The following is a 19,632-nucleotide window of genomic DNA, read 5'->3' on the forward strand; positions in this document are numbered from 1 at the left end:
CGAGACAGAGAGAACATTTTCTCTCTCAGGTGTGCCCAGCTCCCGCCAGCTCTCCGGCCCTGCGGGGCCGCCCCGCCGCCGCTTGGGTTGGGAGTCGCACCTCAACCGAGAGGGGCTTCGAAATGGCGTTCGCCATAAGGCTTGCGGTCCTCTGGCGCTCAGAGCCAGGCAGGGGTTGTCACCTCTCTAGCGAGTCGCTGCTGGCAGGGCTTATCAGTGTCGCCGGGAGCCGGTCTTGGCCCCAGCGAAGTCTGCTCTCAGCCCCGCGGACTTAGGCGGGGAGGGAGGTGGCCTCAGCCCCGCTGAGCTGGGTCCTGCTGCCTGGGGGCACGGGCGGCAGCGCCCTTGGGAGCGCTGCTGCTGGGGCTGTGCGGGTACCCCGCCTCCGGGGGGGCGACCAACTGTACCTGTTTTTCCAAAATCATAGGTGAGGAATGCTCAGGAGAAAAAAAATCTCCATGATTGTAAGTGGCAGAAGATACTACAAGGCAAGAAGTAAGTAGGCGTGATACGGGATTCAGGCCCATCGGGACAAGGCCATGAATAACTGAAGAAAAGTTTCTGTAAGTTCCCTGAATAGATCTAGCTCTAGTGTATAGTATTTCCTTAAGCGACCTATAGTAACTAGTGGACCATAATATACATTGCAAATACTATGATAACACTTGATAAATTCATTTAAGCAAATCTTCCTCCTGGGTACATACAGGTATGCAATTATTAGCAAAAGGAAGGAAAGGTACTGTTATCCATAGGCAGTGCTGCACACAGATTGAGATAAGGCTAACTTAAAATGTCTTACTATTTGTTTCTCTGAAGTGGTGCATTTAGTTTTGTGAATACAAAATGGTTTTTAGTTTTCATTTTTAAAAGCTAGGTTTTCTTGCTTCATCTGCCCCTTCAAAAGCTGCACTCTGGAATTTCAGTTTAATTGCACTGGAAACCAAGGATCAGTGTTTTGAGGTTTTCTGCAATTATTAGGTGGAAAATTATGTTCTTAAACAGAAATTTCAGTTAGCGTGATGTATAGTAACAGAGGTCACTGTCAGCAAGTTAGATGCAGTTACTGAGTTTTTTTTCTGTCAAAAGCTATAAATTGTATCTTAACCTACTGTGGAGTCTTGCAGAATATGTTCTGAAAACACATAAAATCCTTTTTCAAGACCCTTTTTATATTCCCAAATTGAAATCCAACTCATTCTTAATGTCAAATTCAAATTGTAATGCAGTTAATATTCCAGCTTTATATAATTTAATCCTTCAAATGTTAATCCAAGTGGGAGTTAATTATTGACATTGTTACACAAAAATGAAAGCGTTCACCCAGGTTTTATTCAAACAATAAAAATGGCTTGAACCAAGCAGAGCTATTTTTCCTTTGGGCTAAGATTTTCATATAGTAATCTGGCTAGGAGTCAAGGTGGATATAGATTTCTAAAAGCCATTTCAGACCCTTTTTAAAATGGGAAGTCAGTTTAAGTGCAAATGGATTGTTTTAGAAACAGGGAGAATATGAACTTCTGTGCTGACATGTGCTGCTTGGTGGTGTTCCATGGTTAGGGAGCTGTGGGAACATTAGCTGCAGCACTGTGTGTGTGCACATTGGAGAGAGGGCCACTGGGAGATTCCTTCCTCAGCCTTACGTGCTGCCCTGCTGGTGTACGTGCAGAGTAAGTGAATTCTCCAGTACCATCCTGAATTCTTGATGTGAAGAAATACTGCATCTATATTGTTGATTTTCTAACTCTAGAGAAGAGGGATTTAGTTAGTAGTGCTGTGGCTATTTGGTTGCTTTAAGAGCTTGCAGGACTGGTTTGCAGTGTTTTTGCCAAATGCTTTCTCTATAAAAAGTTCATTGGACAAAGACAATGATTCTTGCTGTGCTAATGCCTGGAGAGGCTCGCTAACAGGGGACTCCTGAGTGCAGGCTGTCTGGGGAAGCGAAGCATTTTGTGTTACAAAGACAGAAGTTACTGTCATTACCAGCCTTCTGGCCACTGAGAAACTGGAGAAGAAGAGAGTAATGGATTAAGTGCTGATGCACTGTGCCATGCTGTGAGAGTAATCAAAGAACATTTGTGTACAGGAAGGGGGTTTGAAGTCCTGAAAGTTATCATAAGGGTTTACTTTTGTTCTGCTTAAAGATTTGGTTTTTGTTGTTTGGGTTTTTTTTAACCTAGCCCTAGTTTTAAGTTATCATCTGAACACACTTAGTGAGATACATTCTGTGCCTGTAGCTGCTCTTTCATTAGCTTTTCCAAACTTACTGCCATTAGAAGTGAATTCTCATGATCCAAAATACAAGAGAGGAGGGCCTATGGATCAGTAACAGAAAAGGAGAAGGAGAAAAAAAGCCTCATACAAACCCTGAGCATAACTGGTCAGGTGAACACTAAACTTTTTACCAATCTACTCTACCACTGAACTTCAGTAATGTAGAGAACCAGGGAGCAGAGGGATGCCTTGGGCTTGATTGCTGTAGGGAAGTTGGGAATGCTCTGCACCTGCAGGAAGAATCAGCACTTCATTCAGTAGGAATTTTGTTGTTACTGTTCTAATTTTTATGAGTTTAAACTGAACTCTACTGCAGCAGAGTAAACAAGCTGCAATGGGGCTGGAATCATCCAAGACACAAGTTCAGAGTGGCATTTTTAGTAAAGACTCCTGTGTTACATGTGAAAATACGGAGGCATATTCCTCGTAGTGCTAACCTGAGGAATCCAGCATGAGGACTCATTTGCTGCTTGATAAAGCCATGTTGCTCCTAAAATGGAGAGGGGTGATAGGGCGAAGGTAAGGGAGCTGCAGCCGGAAAATCTAAAAGGACACAGTGAAGGTGATGTCACCTGGGGCGTTACAGTGTGCAGCTGAGGGAAACATCCATTCCTCTGTGGAAGTGGGGTAACAGCTCTTCAGGTAGAAATGGAGATGGAGAAATAAAATGCATGAAATCCATCTTCTGCTAGTTCCTTCCTAACTTGTTCTGTTTTTCATACATCTTTCACATCTCTGCACAGCTCTTGTTTTGAGAGTTGAACATGTGACATAAATAATGAAGAAACACAGCACCACATCAGAAATCTGGCAAATAATTTGAGAAACTTTTGTTGTTTATTTGTGCAAAATCGCTGCAAGGAATTTCTCCTTCTCTGGGAAAGGGAACTTCTCTGAATAATGCATTGTGTAAGGCCATACATGCTTCCCTGTTGCCAAAGTTGAAAGGCTGTGTGGCAGCTGAATGGCACTGCTCTGGGATAAATGTCTGGCAGTGTAATGCTGAGCTTTTTCATCCGAGTGCTATACAGTAGGGTAAAGCTCTGCTGAACACAGCTGAGAATTGGCATGTGGTGAGGGGGGAGGAAGTACAACGTTTTTCATTCACTGGTGGTGGTGCTTTGTAAGGAACAAGTTGTGTCATAGCTTCTTGCTGACTGGTCCTCTTTTCCTCCACCCCTCACCTAGTTTCTTCCTCAGACATGGCCTCTATCCTGCTGTGTGGAGAGGGAGTACTGACACTGTATGTGGAAAAAGGAGACATTTGCAGAACTACATGTATGAAAACAGTGGACTAAGCTAATTTTACAGTATTTCTTACGAAATAGATGAAAATTCAGGAAAATTTATTCATCTCCTGAAGCATGGTAGTATACTGACTGTGGAGAGAGTTGCATTCAGAACACTGGGGAATGTGGAATACGTTCAGCCCACTTGAAATAATGGCATAATTACTGCTATCAGTCTGTTCAGCTGCTTTCCTAATATACTGTATGGACTTTTTTTGTTTTGCTTTGACCTTTCTCACATCACATACGCTTTCCAGAATTTCCAAGAAAATTTCATCTCCTTCAGGCTCATGCCACTACTGTGGCAGAAATAATAATGATTCATTTACTCCTCCAATTCACAGAGCAATGCTTGCAGTAACCCCTGGAGGTTTCTGTAGTTAGCAACCTGAAACACTTGAAAGGGATATAATTTTCAGAGGGGGTCAGTGTTCATGGCTGAAAGCTTCAACAATATATTAAGCTTGGCATTTTGATGAAAAAAAAATCTACTTGTATTTAATCTGAGCTGAATTACTATTTCTGCATTGTGTGCAATGACTGAAAATAGTGTATTAAATAGCAAGGTCAACTCTATAAAGCAAATAGTATATCTGTTAATAAACACATGCTTCCTGCCTTGTATGTACCTGAAACTAATATTAATCTCTGTAATTCAGGAACTAATTGTTAATCTTCCTTTGTGTCTAAAGGTGGGAATCTGCTGCTTTACTTTTGGCTGCCTGTGATTCAAACCTGTAGGGAGTTGAGATTAAGGTATAAGAAAGAAAGGTGAATTCCAAGGAAGGGGAAGTATTTAAGTAAGGAAGTTAAATCTCTTGATTCCAGTTTCCCAGAGGCACCATGCAGACAAAGACTTTATTTTCCTGAGTGATGCACCCCTCCAGGCTTCATATGCTGGTCCTGTTTTCTCATTGTTGTGAATGTTGGTTTAAATGTCCAACTTCCACGTGGATATTCACATTTGCGTACTTAAGATGAGTCCTGTGTCTCCCACCCCTAGAATTAGGAACCCAACCTTTAGATGTAACAGTATGAAGTGCCTGGACAGATAATGTAATTTTCTGAATGCTGTGCTAATCATTAGTGTCTGCTTCATGGCAGTTAAAGTGATAATAAGAATTCTGCAGAACAGAATACAGAGGAACTAGAAAATTCTCTCTTGAGAGGATAAATTGGTGTCAATATCTCCTTTTGTCCTGGCAAGGTTTTTTATATTGGTTGGTACTTTCTAGTTGCTATCAGCAGTATCCAAAGACACAAAGCTATGTAAAAGCCAGCCTTTGCCTAGATATCTGTAGCTTTCATTCCTGTTGTGCTGTGCCATATTAAAAGTTAATTGGATGACCCAATTTTAAATCTGAAATACAGTATGAACCTGGAGACAGTATCAGTGCAGTTGTAAGTTGCTTGAAGAGCACGTCTACAATGTTTGGTACAAAAACCTGGAGGCCAAAATAGAGTGTTGGAAGCACATTAGCAATTAATGACTGAAAAGAGGTGACCAGTGGAATGGGAATGTAATACAACCACCATATAATAAAAGTCAGATTTTTCTGTTTTAGTCAAATTCTACATTGTGAGAGACTGGTAAGAAGACAGTTTAGGGGACTGTGTTCATCATTCCCCTGCATTACAATAAAACACCATCCTGCTTCTTTCCATGTGCCATTTAGTATTCAAAATAGATCAACTGAGCTAAGTTTACTTTACAAACTAAATCAGACTGTGAGCTTTGTATTTCTGTTTCATTCATCGTGTGCTTTTAAGGCCTCCTCATGTTCTTGTTAATAATTCAGCCTTTGCCTATTCTAGGTTTATTGCTCAGAGAGACAGTACATTTTGCTGGGTTGAGCATATGGCTAGCAGAAGCTATGTCAGGTAAGGAATTGAACCTTTAGTTTTTCACCTATTCTCTTTTGTTGTTAGTCAGCTTTGGAATAGAATTAAAATGCAGTCAGGTTTGTACCAACCACCAGCTTGGGCAGCCTGTTACTTTGAAATATCTGGAAAAATGCCAGAGATCTCAAGTGTCTTGAAGACTGTCAAGCTTTTGCTTTTTCTGTTTCTTGTTGCAACAGATGAGAATGCAGCAAGTCCTGAAGCAAACCAGTTTAGGTAAGGAAGTTTTTAAATGTTGTCATCTATGGTGCCCTGGAGAAAAACTAAATGTGTTGTTCTGACTTACTTCCACAAAATAGACAAATTCTTGTCTCATTCTGCTAACAAGTCGTTATGGTCCTAGAGATGTCAGCTGGTAGCTGGGGCCTGTTTCCTCTGCTTGGAGCTGTATTTATTAATTTGTTTTTTGGTTTTGTTGTTTTGTGGGGGTTTTTTTGTTTGTTTTGTTTTGTTTTTTGTTTCTCATGTAATGAAATTAAGCTAGTGAACTGGGCAAAATAGCTGATTCCTAATTTCATCTTAATGCCAAGAATGCTGTGAAAGTTATGGAGAACATGTGATTAAATCTAACAGTAACTGACAGTTGTTGCTTTGCAGTGAGGCCTTCATACTTTCCTGTATGCCCAATCTTTTCTATAACAGCCCAGCTATACTTGCTAGGTTGCACTAGAGGTGTAATTCTATGTTTGAACATTCCCTAAGGGTAGAACTGCCCATGTAATTTTGGGTTTTTTCAGCCCCTTTTCTTTCTAGTGCTGTTCAGGAACTACTTGCTGAAGAGAGACTTTTGAACTGAGTGGTCTGTGGCATGATGAAATACAAATCTCTGTCACTGGTAAAATTCTTAGGTATGATTTTTAAGTAACTCTTTTTAGTCTCACCTCTGAAAGAAAATTCAGTGCTTAGTTTCTACAGGCCTTACCTGTTGTCTTCCTTCCAAAGAATGATTGTTAGAAACCACACCTTAAAGGCTATTAGTTTTGACGTAGGAGTTTGTAGTGTTGATAGTTATGATGTGGGGCAGTGCCTCGAGTATTAGAGGAGGAATAAGCTTTTACAACCTTGATACAATAAGAAAGGATGGATTGTGAAGAGTGCAGCCTCTACTGCTTTCATTATAACTCCTGTCTGAAGAATTGACTCATGGTGTACCTTTTCCTGCTTGGATTCATTGCCAAAGAAATAAAATGGTAGCTTTCTTTCTTATCAGGATTCATGGCTCTGTCAGTGTCAACCTATTGTGAAATGAAAACTGGGGATTTCATTATCAAAAATTTTTAAAGGCAGAATCAATTAACTGAAAATATTAATGCTGTAGGTACCAATTTGCAGCTAAGGATTTGCACACTAAGTGTTAGCTCTTTCTAAAAAAGCCCAAAGTTCTTGCATGTATGTGTGTAGTAGCAAGAATAGCTCTTTTTAAGTCGTTGTGATAATGGAGCTAATGACAGGACAGTTGGCACTGTCGTGCTGAGGTGATCTTCACCCTTGCAAGACAAAATCTAGTTAGATTAGCACAGTTTTTGCAGAGATACACAGTTATCCATGTGTATAAAAGATTTGACTCCTGTTAGCTAGCAGATGCCTGTGTCCTTGACAAAGCTGTTTTTGCAAGGTAGATATATCTATAGAATGCACAGTGATTTCTGGTATATGCCACAGGTTCTTCTCCAAAATACTTTGTGACTTGAAAATATATAAATGTGTTTTGGGGACTATGTGGAGGATCTTGTGGAGTGCAGTGATGATACCTTTACTGGTAAGGCTGCCCTAAGCCCAAGGTGAATCAGGTTGTCATAGTACCAAGTAAATCTTCTACCCTATCCTTGACACAGTTCTGACTCTACGATGGAGGCTGTATTGAACTTGTAGGTATGCAGATGTACCTTACCTTGTCTGTCTTCCCAGCCCTTCCTCTTTCTTACATTTGGAGCCAGGTCTCAAATAGAGCTTTTAAGCTGCATCTCCTTGTTCCAGGTGTTCTATCTTCTACTTGTGACTTTAAGGAGATAGAAGTTTTTTGCAGAACAGTTTTTTAGGAGGACCCTGTGTCACTAATAAGCAGCATATTGTAAATGTTTTGGTAAAGGCTTTATAATATCCTACAGCAGGGGAGGTATCTTGCAAAGGGGAGGTCACTTGTTTTCCCATGGGCAGCTTAAGGACGGCTGTAAGCAGACACTAAAATAGAGATTTGAGATTCATATGGAAGTGATATATTGTATGTAAAAATAGGTAGAAGGTAGAGGCATCTCTGGCACTTTTTTGTGGATAATAAAGGAAAATGTAGAAATATTTAAGGAACATTTTCTCATGGCACTGAAATCTGAAACAACAGCAAATGCTGCTTAAAACAGTTTGGAAGAGTGCTATCTCCACTCATTATGATTCCCTAGGTAGGTACAGAACTAGAACAGTGGTCCTGATCCCAAAGAGAATCTTGTCTTTGCATTTGGCTGCTTCTTGGAAAAAGAAAAATCCCATCCATTGTTTTGTTTCCTAAATACTTCCCTGCACAAATAGAATTTACTGAACTCTTCCAGGTGAAAAGTTTCCTGATTCTAGTAGTATTCTCTGCTACTTCTACCCTCACCTTAGGGATTGTGCAAATGTGACAGAAAGAGGGAAATGGTTCGTGGTAATTCACGGTAAGAATAATTTGTTCTGTCAGTCTTTGGTGACCAGTGCTGTTGAGAGTTCTAAATCTCGTCCATGGTCTTCCTTTTCCTACTATTCTCTGTTACCCAGCCTGGCATGAACAGAAGGGTAGAAATGAATTGTGATTAATTTGGGCCTGAAAGACATACAGGACAAACATTTTCAGTAATTATCTCTCTTTCTCCCTCTCTCTTTCACTCTCTCTCCTTTTTTTATTGTTTGTAAGCATGTACAGAATACATACAAAATTTTAACACAAAGTAAGAATTACTATGAACAAGAAAATATGTAAATGGAGAAGTAGCTTAGTGTGGTGCAGTGATTTTTCAGAGTAAAAGTTTCCTATGGGACTAAGGCATCCTGAAGGTCAGTCCTCCGAACATACCCAGACTCTGGCTGATGGTAGAAAATTATTTTCATGCAAATGCTTAGCAGCTCACCGCAGATTTTGCAGAATCTGTCATCCTACTGAGGCATTTGTTTTAAAAAACATTTTTAAAAGTTGTTATTCCATATAGGTGAGGGTTTTTTTATTCAGAAAAAGGAAAAATTGTTGCAAATTTCCCTGTCCCACTTACTGCATACTTTTTAATACCTTAAAAAGTGTTAAAACCTGGAGGTTTATGGAGAGCGGAAGCTGTTCTGCTTCAGGGTTCTTTGAGTTTCTGATCTGTAAATATGTTACTGGACAGTCTGGATGTGAATAATACTCACTGACCCACTCTCTGCCATGGGACAGTCAATCCTGCCATGTTGTAGTATGTCCATACAACTTCTCGCTGAGCTATTTCTTACGTCATTCTGTTTGCTCTACAGAGTTGGTATAAAATCTGTTCTGAAAGAAAAAAAAATATTTCTGATATTGAAAGAATGCAATATTGCCTTTGATTGCAATTTTCCTGCATCAAGCAGGAGGAGTTGTAAAACATGTAGAGTGGTGTTGCAGTGTGGATGGCCTTTTTCATGTCTCCTGGTGTATTTTTTACACTGTTATTTTAAACCTACTGGAAGGATGAATGATAGATGTGAATAATTCCAATTCCCTTGAAAGAAGAGGGCATGTTTGGTGCACATCCTGTTGTCTCCACTTGTTCTCTCATCATTTCTGTCAGTTGTTACAGGAATGATCTTTATAACTTGTGTTTAGCCTGTGAAATGGATATAAAGACCTGTCAGACTACCTTTTCCAATATATTTTCTTCTGAGGAAACAAACCTAACGTAAATGTCATCTGTGGTATGAGCAACTGTAGCAGATGGAGCATTGAATTAATGGTTCTGAGAGGCCAGCCAGGAAAGATGATGAGATAGATACAATAGATATAGTACATAATTCACAAAGCTTCCTGTGGTTAAAAATGAATTCAAGGAAAAAAGAGTGTATCTTCAGAAGTCAAGAGTATTTAAAAATCACTTTATCTTTTTTAGTTTTGGAAAATCGTTGAAAATCATTTGCAACTATGTTAATGAGGAAAATTCCCCATTAGTTAAATTAAAAGGATATTTTTCAATCTTACATTGTTTTGTAATGAACATTTTATATATGCCAAACGGTAAGCAATTTGCTTATAAGCTGTGTCTGGTATGATGCCTCATGGTTTGTGGTGAAGCACTGTCTTAGTGAAGAATGATTATAAAACTGAACTGATTGCTGTATTGAACACCGTGTATATTGTCCTCAAATGAGGAGGAAGGACTGCTGTTAGATTAAGTGAATTTAACAACTGCTAATATGTAGGAAAGTGATGTTAGTACAACTCCCTTGCTGATGTTTGTTTTATAGCTCCAGAAGTAATTTATATGTTGGCCGAAGGTATGGAGGCTCTGCAGAAGTCAGCTAATGATAAACTAAAGAAATACGTGGGTGATTCATGTAAGGCAAAGCTGCTTCTCACTAGGGATAGTTTGACCTCTTTCCAGTTTCAAGAGTGAAGGACTATGGTGACTGACTGTAATAATAGATATTGTAATACAGAGAAATTAACTGATTTATTAGCTGGGCAAAAGGTGGTAATATGGTGATTTCTGATGACTTAAGTTTGCTCAGCTGGGAACTTCACAGAATTTAGCAGCACTCCCAAGAAAATGTGTTTGGTTTCATGTTCCCTCATAGCAACAAATCGGCTGCTGTGAAAAGAACACTTGTTGACCAATCTGCCAAAAGGCCTTTGGAATAGAAAATTCATCTGCTGTCTGAGCTGGAAAGTGACTGAGCTCTTTGTGACAGGCTGAAAGACTGAGGATGAAATATGTACAAGGAACACCTGATAATGCAATTTTGTGTACTTGTTAAATCGGATAAAGTGCTTTCCCCATAAAAAGTTGTGGAGAAGAATCCACACCCTGCTTCCCCCTTCTTAAATTAGGGTGGTTTTTCCACATGTAAAATTCTGTGTTCAGGGGCACATCTTCTGATATCTGATTAGTTCCACAAGAAGTGAAATGGAAAAAACAGCATTTTAGGCTTCAAGGTTGTACTGTGGACAAGGCTGCAATGGTGGCATTTCCTCAAGGTATGGTTTTTGATAAAGCTGTCTTAAAGTTTTGTTGTATTTGCCTCCCCATGCTGTGGTGTAGCTTTTATTCTTTATTTAATCTGATTTTTCTGATCTTAATGATACATCTGGAAAGATGCAGAAAATATAGTGGTAGCTTGAAGTTTTAATGGTGAAAAACTACTGTAAGTTTTGAGTGATGCATGTGTATAAACTTTATTTTTCTACCTGAAATATGGAGTCATCTTTCTAAGTAAATTTTAAATGTATCTAGTACTGTGTTATACAGGAAAAGGAAATTATTAGGAGTGGTTCAGGAGACATTCAGAATTAAATGAAGTAAAGATCTTTGCTAGTCCTTTACAGATAGAAGTGAGAAGGCTGTATTCCTCCTTATTAAAGTCTTGATGACAAATGAGTATGAATATTTCATTAGGCAGAAGAATACTTTGTTAGTGTTCAAACTTGATCTTGCTCTTGCATGAATTCCAGAGACATACAAATCAGAATAATTTTATCATTTCTGGCAAAGACTAATTTTGTTAAATAATACATACTGAATTGCCAGGATTCTATAGGAGCTGTCTATTTAATAGAAGAAAGAAAATTATCAAATTTGAAATTAGGTTTTAGGAGAGAGGATTTTTTAAAAAGCTGTATCTGAAATAAGGTTCTACTTTACAGTGTGGCTTTTTCTGTAATTAAATATTGGTTGTCTAAATAATTACTTAACTAAGAACAGAATGTCCTTATGGCCTCAAATGCTTGCTTATTCTGTGTGAAGGAGGAAAAGGAAAAGAAAAAAAGGACAAAAAGGCGTTTGCTTGCCTTAAAATATTTGCATAACAAGTTCCACACTACATTCCTTTTAATTTCAATTAATATTTTCTATAGAAACAGTGTTACCATAAGGAACAGACAAAAATATTTGTTTAAGAGTCTGTGAACCCTAACAGTTGTAACCAGGTAATGCTGTAGCATTTGCACCTTCATTTGTCTTCCTCTTTAGAAGGTGAAAATAGTGATCATGAGAAAAATGTATCTGGCTCATGCGTTAATCAGGCTCTTTGGTCTCACTGGTTTTATGTCTTGATACACACGCAGGGGTCTGCAGGTCTCACTACTCATTGGTTTGAAAAGTGTGCAATGATTTGCATGTTCTGAGGGAGGCTAGCAGAAAAAAGGCTTGAGTAAAGTACCAGCAGGCCCTCTGCAGTGTGGGCTGGGCTGCCCTGGGGGGGCAGAGGAGCCAAGGGTGCCACTGAGGCAGCAGGGCCATGGCCCATAGCTGGGGCATCCTGTAAGGACCACAGGCAGCCCAGGGATGGCAGCCAGTCAGCTGACAGTGCAGTGATGGCCAGGCCAGTGTGGAGGAGCAAGGCAGACTCCAGATCTGTTGGGAAGATCAAGTCCATGGGTTAGTGCCTGGGTCTGGATGAGTGGGGTACATGCTTGGGCAGAGACATGGCTGTAGGATAGCCTGGACAGGGACCAAGGACAATAGCCTCTGGTTAAATGCAGCTTCCATGAGAAGTGCCCTGACACTGCAAGCTTTTGCAATACTACATGCAGTTTTACATGCTGCTCTTGCTTCAGTCAGAGCTCACATGCCTGTGTGCTGCAGGTCTGTTTTCTCCTAATGTTTTGGATTCATGAACACCTTCATTATATCAAAGTACAGCCCACTCAAGACTGGAGTCCTTCTGGCATGAATGACTTCAATTGCTGACACAATCTAATTGCCTTGTCAAGGATTAATTCTGAGTTTTCAGTATTTTCCTTAAGTTCTCTACCAGTGACCTATTTAACTTTTAAATTTGCATGGTTGTCTCTTCTTCTTTTGACAGTCACATTTTTAAGTGTTTTCTTTGTACATGTAGTGAAACTCAAACCTATAATGGATTTTGTTTTTATGTGGAGTACCATATGGCTTCTGATTTTGTGACATTGCACTATACTTCCTTTCTACATCTGAATTAGCAAATACATCCACTGCTTTAGAATCTTATCATCTGAAAGATTTTTGCTTCCTTTTTCACTGACAATCAGTAGTTGAAAGTACAGAATGAACTGTGGCTTACATCTCCTCATTTTTTCTCCTCCCTTTTTATTCCTGGAATCTAGGAGGCCTGTGAATAATTTCTGAAATCACTGTAGATTTGAAGTCCTTGAAAGAGTTATTGTTCAGAGAACAAGTCCAGTAGAATGTAGCTTTCCCCAACCCGTCTCTGTCAGATGGGTTGGTTTTTTCCCCCCAAAGCTAAGACAAAATTTGCAGTTTCAGAATCATTATTTGTTTGCAGCTGACCTTTCTCAGTAGTGATGAGAGCAAAGCAGCATGGGTAGTCTGGAACATTGTTCCCTAATGTTTGCAGTAGTACTTTTGCTTTGTTACAGCATCCTTCAAAAATAGGATTGCATGCTAAACCACTGACTTCAGACACATTCATTATTATCATATGCAGCTTCTGTTAAAAGACTTGTTTAACTATGAGACACATCCTGATTCCATTTATGTGTGTGCTTAAAGGATGGTTATGAATTTACAACATGACAAATGTGTAAAAAGTAAATGTTACCATTTAGAGAGGTTTTTTTTTTCCCTGAGGTTTGGCCATTTTCCAGCTAATGTTATATTTCACAATAGATTGTAAGAATTTGAGCCAAATGAGAATAATAAAGTATGTTGTGGGGTAGGTGAGACTTTTTACATGAGACCTAAAGCAGTCAACTTCTCCAGAAGGTGGAAAGCAATTATTTGATGGACAAACAGATTACTGCCTTCTTAGATAAATGACTTGTAGTGTGTGCTTTAGAAAGCGCAGACATAGGGGAATTGCCCCAGAGATGGGTGGATTATGAAGGGGATATGAGTCTAAATGGATGCAGACCTTTTTTTTTTTCCTTCCAATTTTTATATTCTCTTTTGACTTCACAAACCTTGGTAAACTGCCTTGTATTATTATGGATGCAGTAAATAAACTCTTTTTCTACTGTTTATGTTGACCTGGTTTGGGTGTGGGGTGATACCAGTACCGCCAAGTAACTTGAAGGAATTTGTGCCTGTAGACTTGCAATCCATAGGTGCTACTGAACTACTTTCAGGCAGCCAGCTACCCAAAATATTTCTTAGATGCTGTAAAGATAGTGCAGTTGCACAGGTCAATGGACAAACCAATAACTCATTGTCTGAGATTATTTCCATTGCTGAAGAGGAATCTCTCTGGAATGCTAGTGAGAAGCCCAGGGATTGCAAAGGAGTGTGATTAGAGGATATTACCACACGTTTTACAAATTGGAAGAACAGATATAGAGACAAGTGAGAATTTTTTTCTGGGATACACACAAAAATATTCTATCTTGATACATTAGCCCATTGTTGTACCATGCTCTCAGGAGCAGGTCTCTTCCACCTCCTGTTGCTTCACACATAGTGGTTGTCTTCACTAATGTAAAAGTTGAGCAGACTGTAAGGTCCCCATGCCTCTGAGATAACATCCTATTTTAGAATTACTTCAGTTTTCATTAGTGAATTAACTAAACATATAAATATTTAAGACCATCTCAGGTGTCTATTACTACAGGAAATAAATAATTCATTATAGAGAATTACCTTTGTAAAATTGATAACACAAGGATATAAATCAGATATGACAATTTCCAAAAACGCAGCACAATATATTGTTTTTGCTGAAACGCCCTCAAGGGAATATCTTGTTGGTGCAAGCATTGTTTTTCTAAGCTGGGTAACAAACCTTCCATTATGTGAAGAGTAGTGATGGGAGAAAGTCCATTTACAGAAATGTGAGTATAGTAAAAATATATTGACAGCTGGGACAATTCAAGGAATCTATATACAATATGTAATTTCTGTTTCACGTTGGGAAGGTTTTTGTGTAAATCTATCAGACTACAAGTATCATTTTGAATGTGGTTTTATTTACCTCATTTGATATGCTTCTGCTTCTGTAGATAAACTTTGCACCTGCCAAAAGCTAGAGGAAAAAAAGAACGAAAGTAAAACAAATAGGAAAAATTAAATTTTGATGACTGCGTGGCATTAAATAAAGGATTGAATACTCAGTGTGACAAATCAATTATCAAACTTTAAACTTAAAGTGGGATGCTGAAATTCAGTGAGAGGTTTTGGTCACATAGTGTGTTTGAAGAGTAATGACCTAGCAAGGCAGGGCAGAAGATTAGAGGAAGGGGATTCTTGTCAGCCATTTTGAAGGAAAATCAGCCTCTCTTTTCACAAAAAGCCAGCATGCTGCAGAGATCAGGAATAGGGATTTAGAAAAGAGCGATTGTGTTTCAGAGGAAATGACACAAGCTTGAAATGAGAGACTGGGAACTCCTGGTTATAGTAAAAAGCTGAAAGAGTTTGAGATGTCAGGAAGCTGAGATTGAAGTCAAAACAAGATATCTGTTGTTTTTATTGTTTATTCATGTTCCTTGCAATAGCTGAAGGGGTTTTCAGAAACCCTCTTAAGTCTGTGCGTGTATTTATTTCACCTCACACATATGTTTAAAAATACCCTTGCTGTGGAGCTGAGAGGGTTTCAAGGCATGGGAGAAGAAGCTGCCAGCATGCCTCTGTGGCTCACTGAGATTGGATACTCTCATCAGACATGTGACTTTGTGGACTAAATGTACCTGCTTGGAGCTTCAAGGGACCCTTAGAGCAAACCCTGGGGCTGCCTCTGCACTGGCGCCTGGCAACAGCTGGTGACAATTCTGACGGGGCTGTTGCAGTGGGACACTGCTGTAATGTGTAGAGTTGTAGCTTGGGATGTCTGTATAGGAAACACCTTTCAATGCAAGGTATTACTGTTGGAAGGTACTAGCTTGTCTAATCTGTAAATAGAACCTGAACAATATATAAAATATGATTTCTGCAGTACAGGAGGTGAATTCTAGTCAAGAGTTCTCTGAACTCTTAGGATTGTATTTGAAATGTAGGCTCTATTTGTAATGCTGTCTTGTAAAAGGAGCATCCTCATTACACTGCATCACTCACACTATATAAAGATATCCTTCTTAATTAGATCATGTCAGCTTCTGTTTTGCTCATCTTGCTTTTATGGTGCTTCAAACTTTGTTCTTTTAGCAGGTACTCCCTGCTTAAACAGCAAGTTAGGAACTAGGGCTGTTTGCAAAGGGTGTCCTTACTAAAGGGGAAGTGACCCACTGTCATATGAAGTGATAGAAAATGGCTGAAGGTGAAACATAGTTAAATATGTAATACAGTAGATCCTGTTTCATATTGTCTGTGCAATCTAATCTACTTTTAGTCTGCCTTAACTGGTAGTTCAGTGCTGCTTTTGGTGACATACAACTGTTTTATCTCTTCTCTTTTTCTGTTTTTTTGAAGGGTATCACAAAACGTTTTTCTTTCGAGTTCTGAAACTTCACTGTACTGAACACAGAGCTGTTACATAAACTGAACAGTATGTATAAAAGAAAACTGAATAGCTGCTAATGAACTGCTGAAGGCTGATTATTCTAGGTCATAGTTACTGTACCCAGTGTATGGTACGGCATTCTTACCTGTCATATTTTCTCTTTGTAAATTAAGTTCAGGAATTCTCTTAAGTGTCTTCCAGACCATCTGCAGCAACCCAAGAGTTAATCTGGGGGAGAGGCTAGTTTGGTACTTTATTCTGTGTTTAAATTCTATTCTGGAAGTTCATGGACAATTTTGTTGTTACTAAATTGTTTCTCTTCAAGATCTCAGCTCTTGGAGGCATTAATCTCCTTCAAATCCCCTGAATCAGTAGGAATTGAAATTGATTAGTGCTCCTCAGTATGAAATAGCTGACAGGAGCAAGCTCTGAGAATTTTTGCTCCTGTCGGTATTGGCATCTATTGTTTCTCCTGGGGTGCTTGTATCTTTTCACTTAATAGGATAGCCGAGTATTTTGGTGATGTGTTTTTGTATTAGTGGACATCAGGCTTAAATGTCAATTGTGTAGACTCGTGTGATAAAGATAAATCAGATCTTTCTTATAGAGGACCATATATCAGAATGTGTAGTAAAGTGGACCAAGGTCTAAATTACTTTTCAAATTTATAAGGCCAGACATTGTACTGGATTACTCTCTGAGAGAATTGGAAAATTGCAGCAATATTACTTGGTATTCCCAGTGTAGAAATGCAGAAGCCAGGAAGATAAGAAAAGGTCCACCAGTAGTTATATCAGTAGGTTAAGACATTATTCTTCTTGCTTTATCTTAATATTAACAAGTGGTAAGGTCTCTTTTGGGTTCAGATCAGAAAAAAAAGTTGGTTTTGTAACTCTGAGCTGCTTCTGTGTGTATCACTCTCTGTCTTTCTTTATCTGTACCCCCAAAATCCTAACTGATTTTCAAGTTGACTGTGAGCAGCAGTGGATACTGGCATTGTCCAGCTACCTTTAGACAGTCACAGAATCACAGAATATGCTGAGTTGGAAGGGACGCACAAGGATCATTGTGTCCAGCTCCTGGCCCTGCAGAGCACTATCCCCAAGAGTCACACCATGTGCCTGAGAGCATTGTCCAAATGCTTCTTGTACTCTGTCAAGCTTGGTGCTGTGACCACTTCCACAGGGAGCCTGACCTCCCATTAGGTGAAAGATCTTTTCCTGATGTCCAACCTAAACCTCTCCTGACACAACTTCAGGCCATTCCCTTGGGTCCTGTCCCTGGTCACCAAGAGAAGAGATCAGTGGTGCCCTCCCTCTTCCCCTCACAAGGAAGTTGTAGATCTGTGATGAGGTCTCCCCTCAGTCTGTTCTGCAGGCTGAACAGGCCAAGTGACCTCAGCTGTCTTCGTACAGCTCCCCTTCGAGGCCTTCACCATCTTCATTGTGCTTCTTTGGACATTTCTCTGTAGTTTAATACCTTACATTGTGGTGGCTAAAACCTCACTCAGGACTGGAGGTGAGGTGGCCCCAGAGCAGAGCGGGACAATCCCTCCTTTGCCTGGCTGGCCATGCTGTGTCTGATGCCTCCAGGACATGCTTGTCCCTTCTGGCTGCCAGGGCACTGCTGCCTCACATCCATCTTGCCAGTGAGCAGGACCCCCAGGTCCCTGTCTGTGGCACTGCTCTCCAGCACCTCATTCCCCAGTCTGTCTGTGCATCCAGGGCTGCCCAATCCCAGGTGCAGAATCCAGCACTTTCCCTTCCTAAACTTTATATGACTGATGATTGCCCAGCCCTCTAATTTGTTGATGTCTCTCTGCAGGGCCTCCCTGCCTCTGAGGGAGTCAGCTGCTCTTCCCAGTTTTGTATCATCTGCAAACTTGCTTAGTATCCCAGTCCTGCCTCTTGTCTGGGAAGGTGTCAAGCCAATTGCTTTGTGGTTTTGCCTTGGTCTTTGTTACAGAATTCAATGTACATGGCTATAGGCCCAGAAAGCATAACCCAAATAATACATTTATAATTTATTAAACTGAATTCTATAGAGCTTCTTCTGATAACAGCTCCTTGAAGATAGCTGCTGAAATAAGTTTAAAATAATGGATTCTATCTCATATGCCTATTATTATTTTTGAAGCCTGTTAGAGGACAGGAATTATGCAAATTGGTGTCACGCTAGGCTACTGCACACAAGCTGGTAATGCATAACAACTAGCTCACTGATGAAAATGCTTCATCCTAAGCAAGAAGTCATTGTCAGCACTAAGAGAGATTCTTCATATCATGATTAATAGTTTATTATTTTTCTTATGGATAAAAGAGAGTATATCTTCTTATTAAAATCTGCATTAGAATAAAACTGCTGTAAAATAAATACTGGAGAATTATGGTGATGAATTATGATTGATTGCATTATACAATTAAGGTATATTGTGAAACAATAGGAAGATCCCTTCAAAATATTAAGTAGTTATTGCTCACTCTGTGTGAATGACAAAGTGGCTTTAATTCTTCAACTCCTGCTTGTAAAAGACTTGTTAAATAGATCAAGCTCAGTATCAATTAGTGTCACGATGATCTTTAGCATTAGTGAAGTGAAGCTGTTAGGATTGGGCCAATTTATTTGTAGCTCCATGACTGCATCTTACGCTAACAGCTACTACACACACTACTGTTGTCTAATACTGGGCATGAAAACCAGTGCATGGAACACACAGTTCTGTGCAGCACTGGCTGAAACAAGCTCTCCCTGTGAGGAAGCTGTCTTGGTGCTGAAGAATTCTGATATGCTTAGCAGGACAGAAATCCAATATAAGATAAGCTGGTTTCAGAAAATAGGTCACTAATGTAAGGTTGCAGTTACTTTCTTCCAAAGTTTATCCTACATCTTTCTTAGATTTCTTCTTCCTTGTCCGTACACAAAGCTTATCAAACTTTCTGATTAACACTGCAGTGAAGAGCCTGGTTTTGGTCTGTGGGTCACCATTCTGTTGCAGCCCTTCATCCTTCCATTTTAGCACTAACACATGCATTTTGTTTGCCCAGGTAAATTGCTACCAAAGGAGGCAGAGAAAACCTTCTCAGGTATTGATTTTTCACACATGGGGAGTGTACCTGGTAGCCACCTGATCTGCCACCTGCAGTTTATAGCTGAATGGGGTCATGGGATTATAAGCTTTAGTTCAGTGCTGAGTTCACAGCCTGAGATGGAACTGGTGTGTTAGATGTTAGTCATTTGTAACTGCTTTAGTGTATTTAGCTTGTTGTATTTCTATTTCAGTAGCTAATGTAAATAGCATTTCTGCAATAGGAACACCACTGATCAGAGTTGATTGTTTGAGCTGTTCTTCTTAACAGGCTTTCAGATATTTTGATCTGGTCTTGGAAAATAATTTCTGCTTAATAATGTTTAATTAATTTATAATAATGCTAAATGACTAGATACAGAATTTGTTTCAGCATCAGGTCCTTGGAACTGATTAATTGGCAGTCAAATAAATGTGTGAATGATCAGGGACTTCATTTTCCGTGGTACTCAAAATTGCAATGGATGTTTTTGTTGATTTCTGTTTTGTGACTCAGCAATGGAGTCAGGAGTGCCTCCTGTGCTG

At 39.6% G+C, this 19,632-nt stretch overlaps 1 protein-coding gene across 1 annotated transcript in view; it reads left to right on the forward strand.

Annotated features, from left to right (window-relative positions):
• Positions 1-229: 229 nt before the first annotated feature.
• Positions 230-19,632, forward strand: part of MYO3B (myosin IIIB) — a 191,987-nt gene continuing 172,584 nt past the window's right edge. The window contains exons 1-3 of the mRNA XM_031058556.1: positions 230-563; positions 5,379-5,444; positions 5,645-5,681. Of these exons, the coding sequence (XP_030914416.1) occupies positions 5,438-5,444; positions 5,645-5,681 (44 nt within the window). The 5' untranslated portion in view covers positions 230-563; positions 5,379-5,437. The remainder of the gene's footprint in view (positions 564-5,378; positions 5,445-5,644; positions 5,682-19,632) is intronic.

This window comes from Geospiza fortis, unplaced genomic scaffold (assembly GCF_000277835.1).
Source record: "Geospiza fortis unplaced genomic scaffold, GeoFor_1.0 scaffold112, whole genome shotgun sequence".
In the NCBI taxonomy this organism is placed as follows: Eukaryota; Metazoa; Chordata; class Aves; order Passeriformes; family Thraupidae; genus Geospiza; species Geospiza fortis.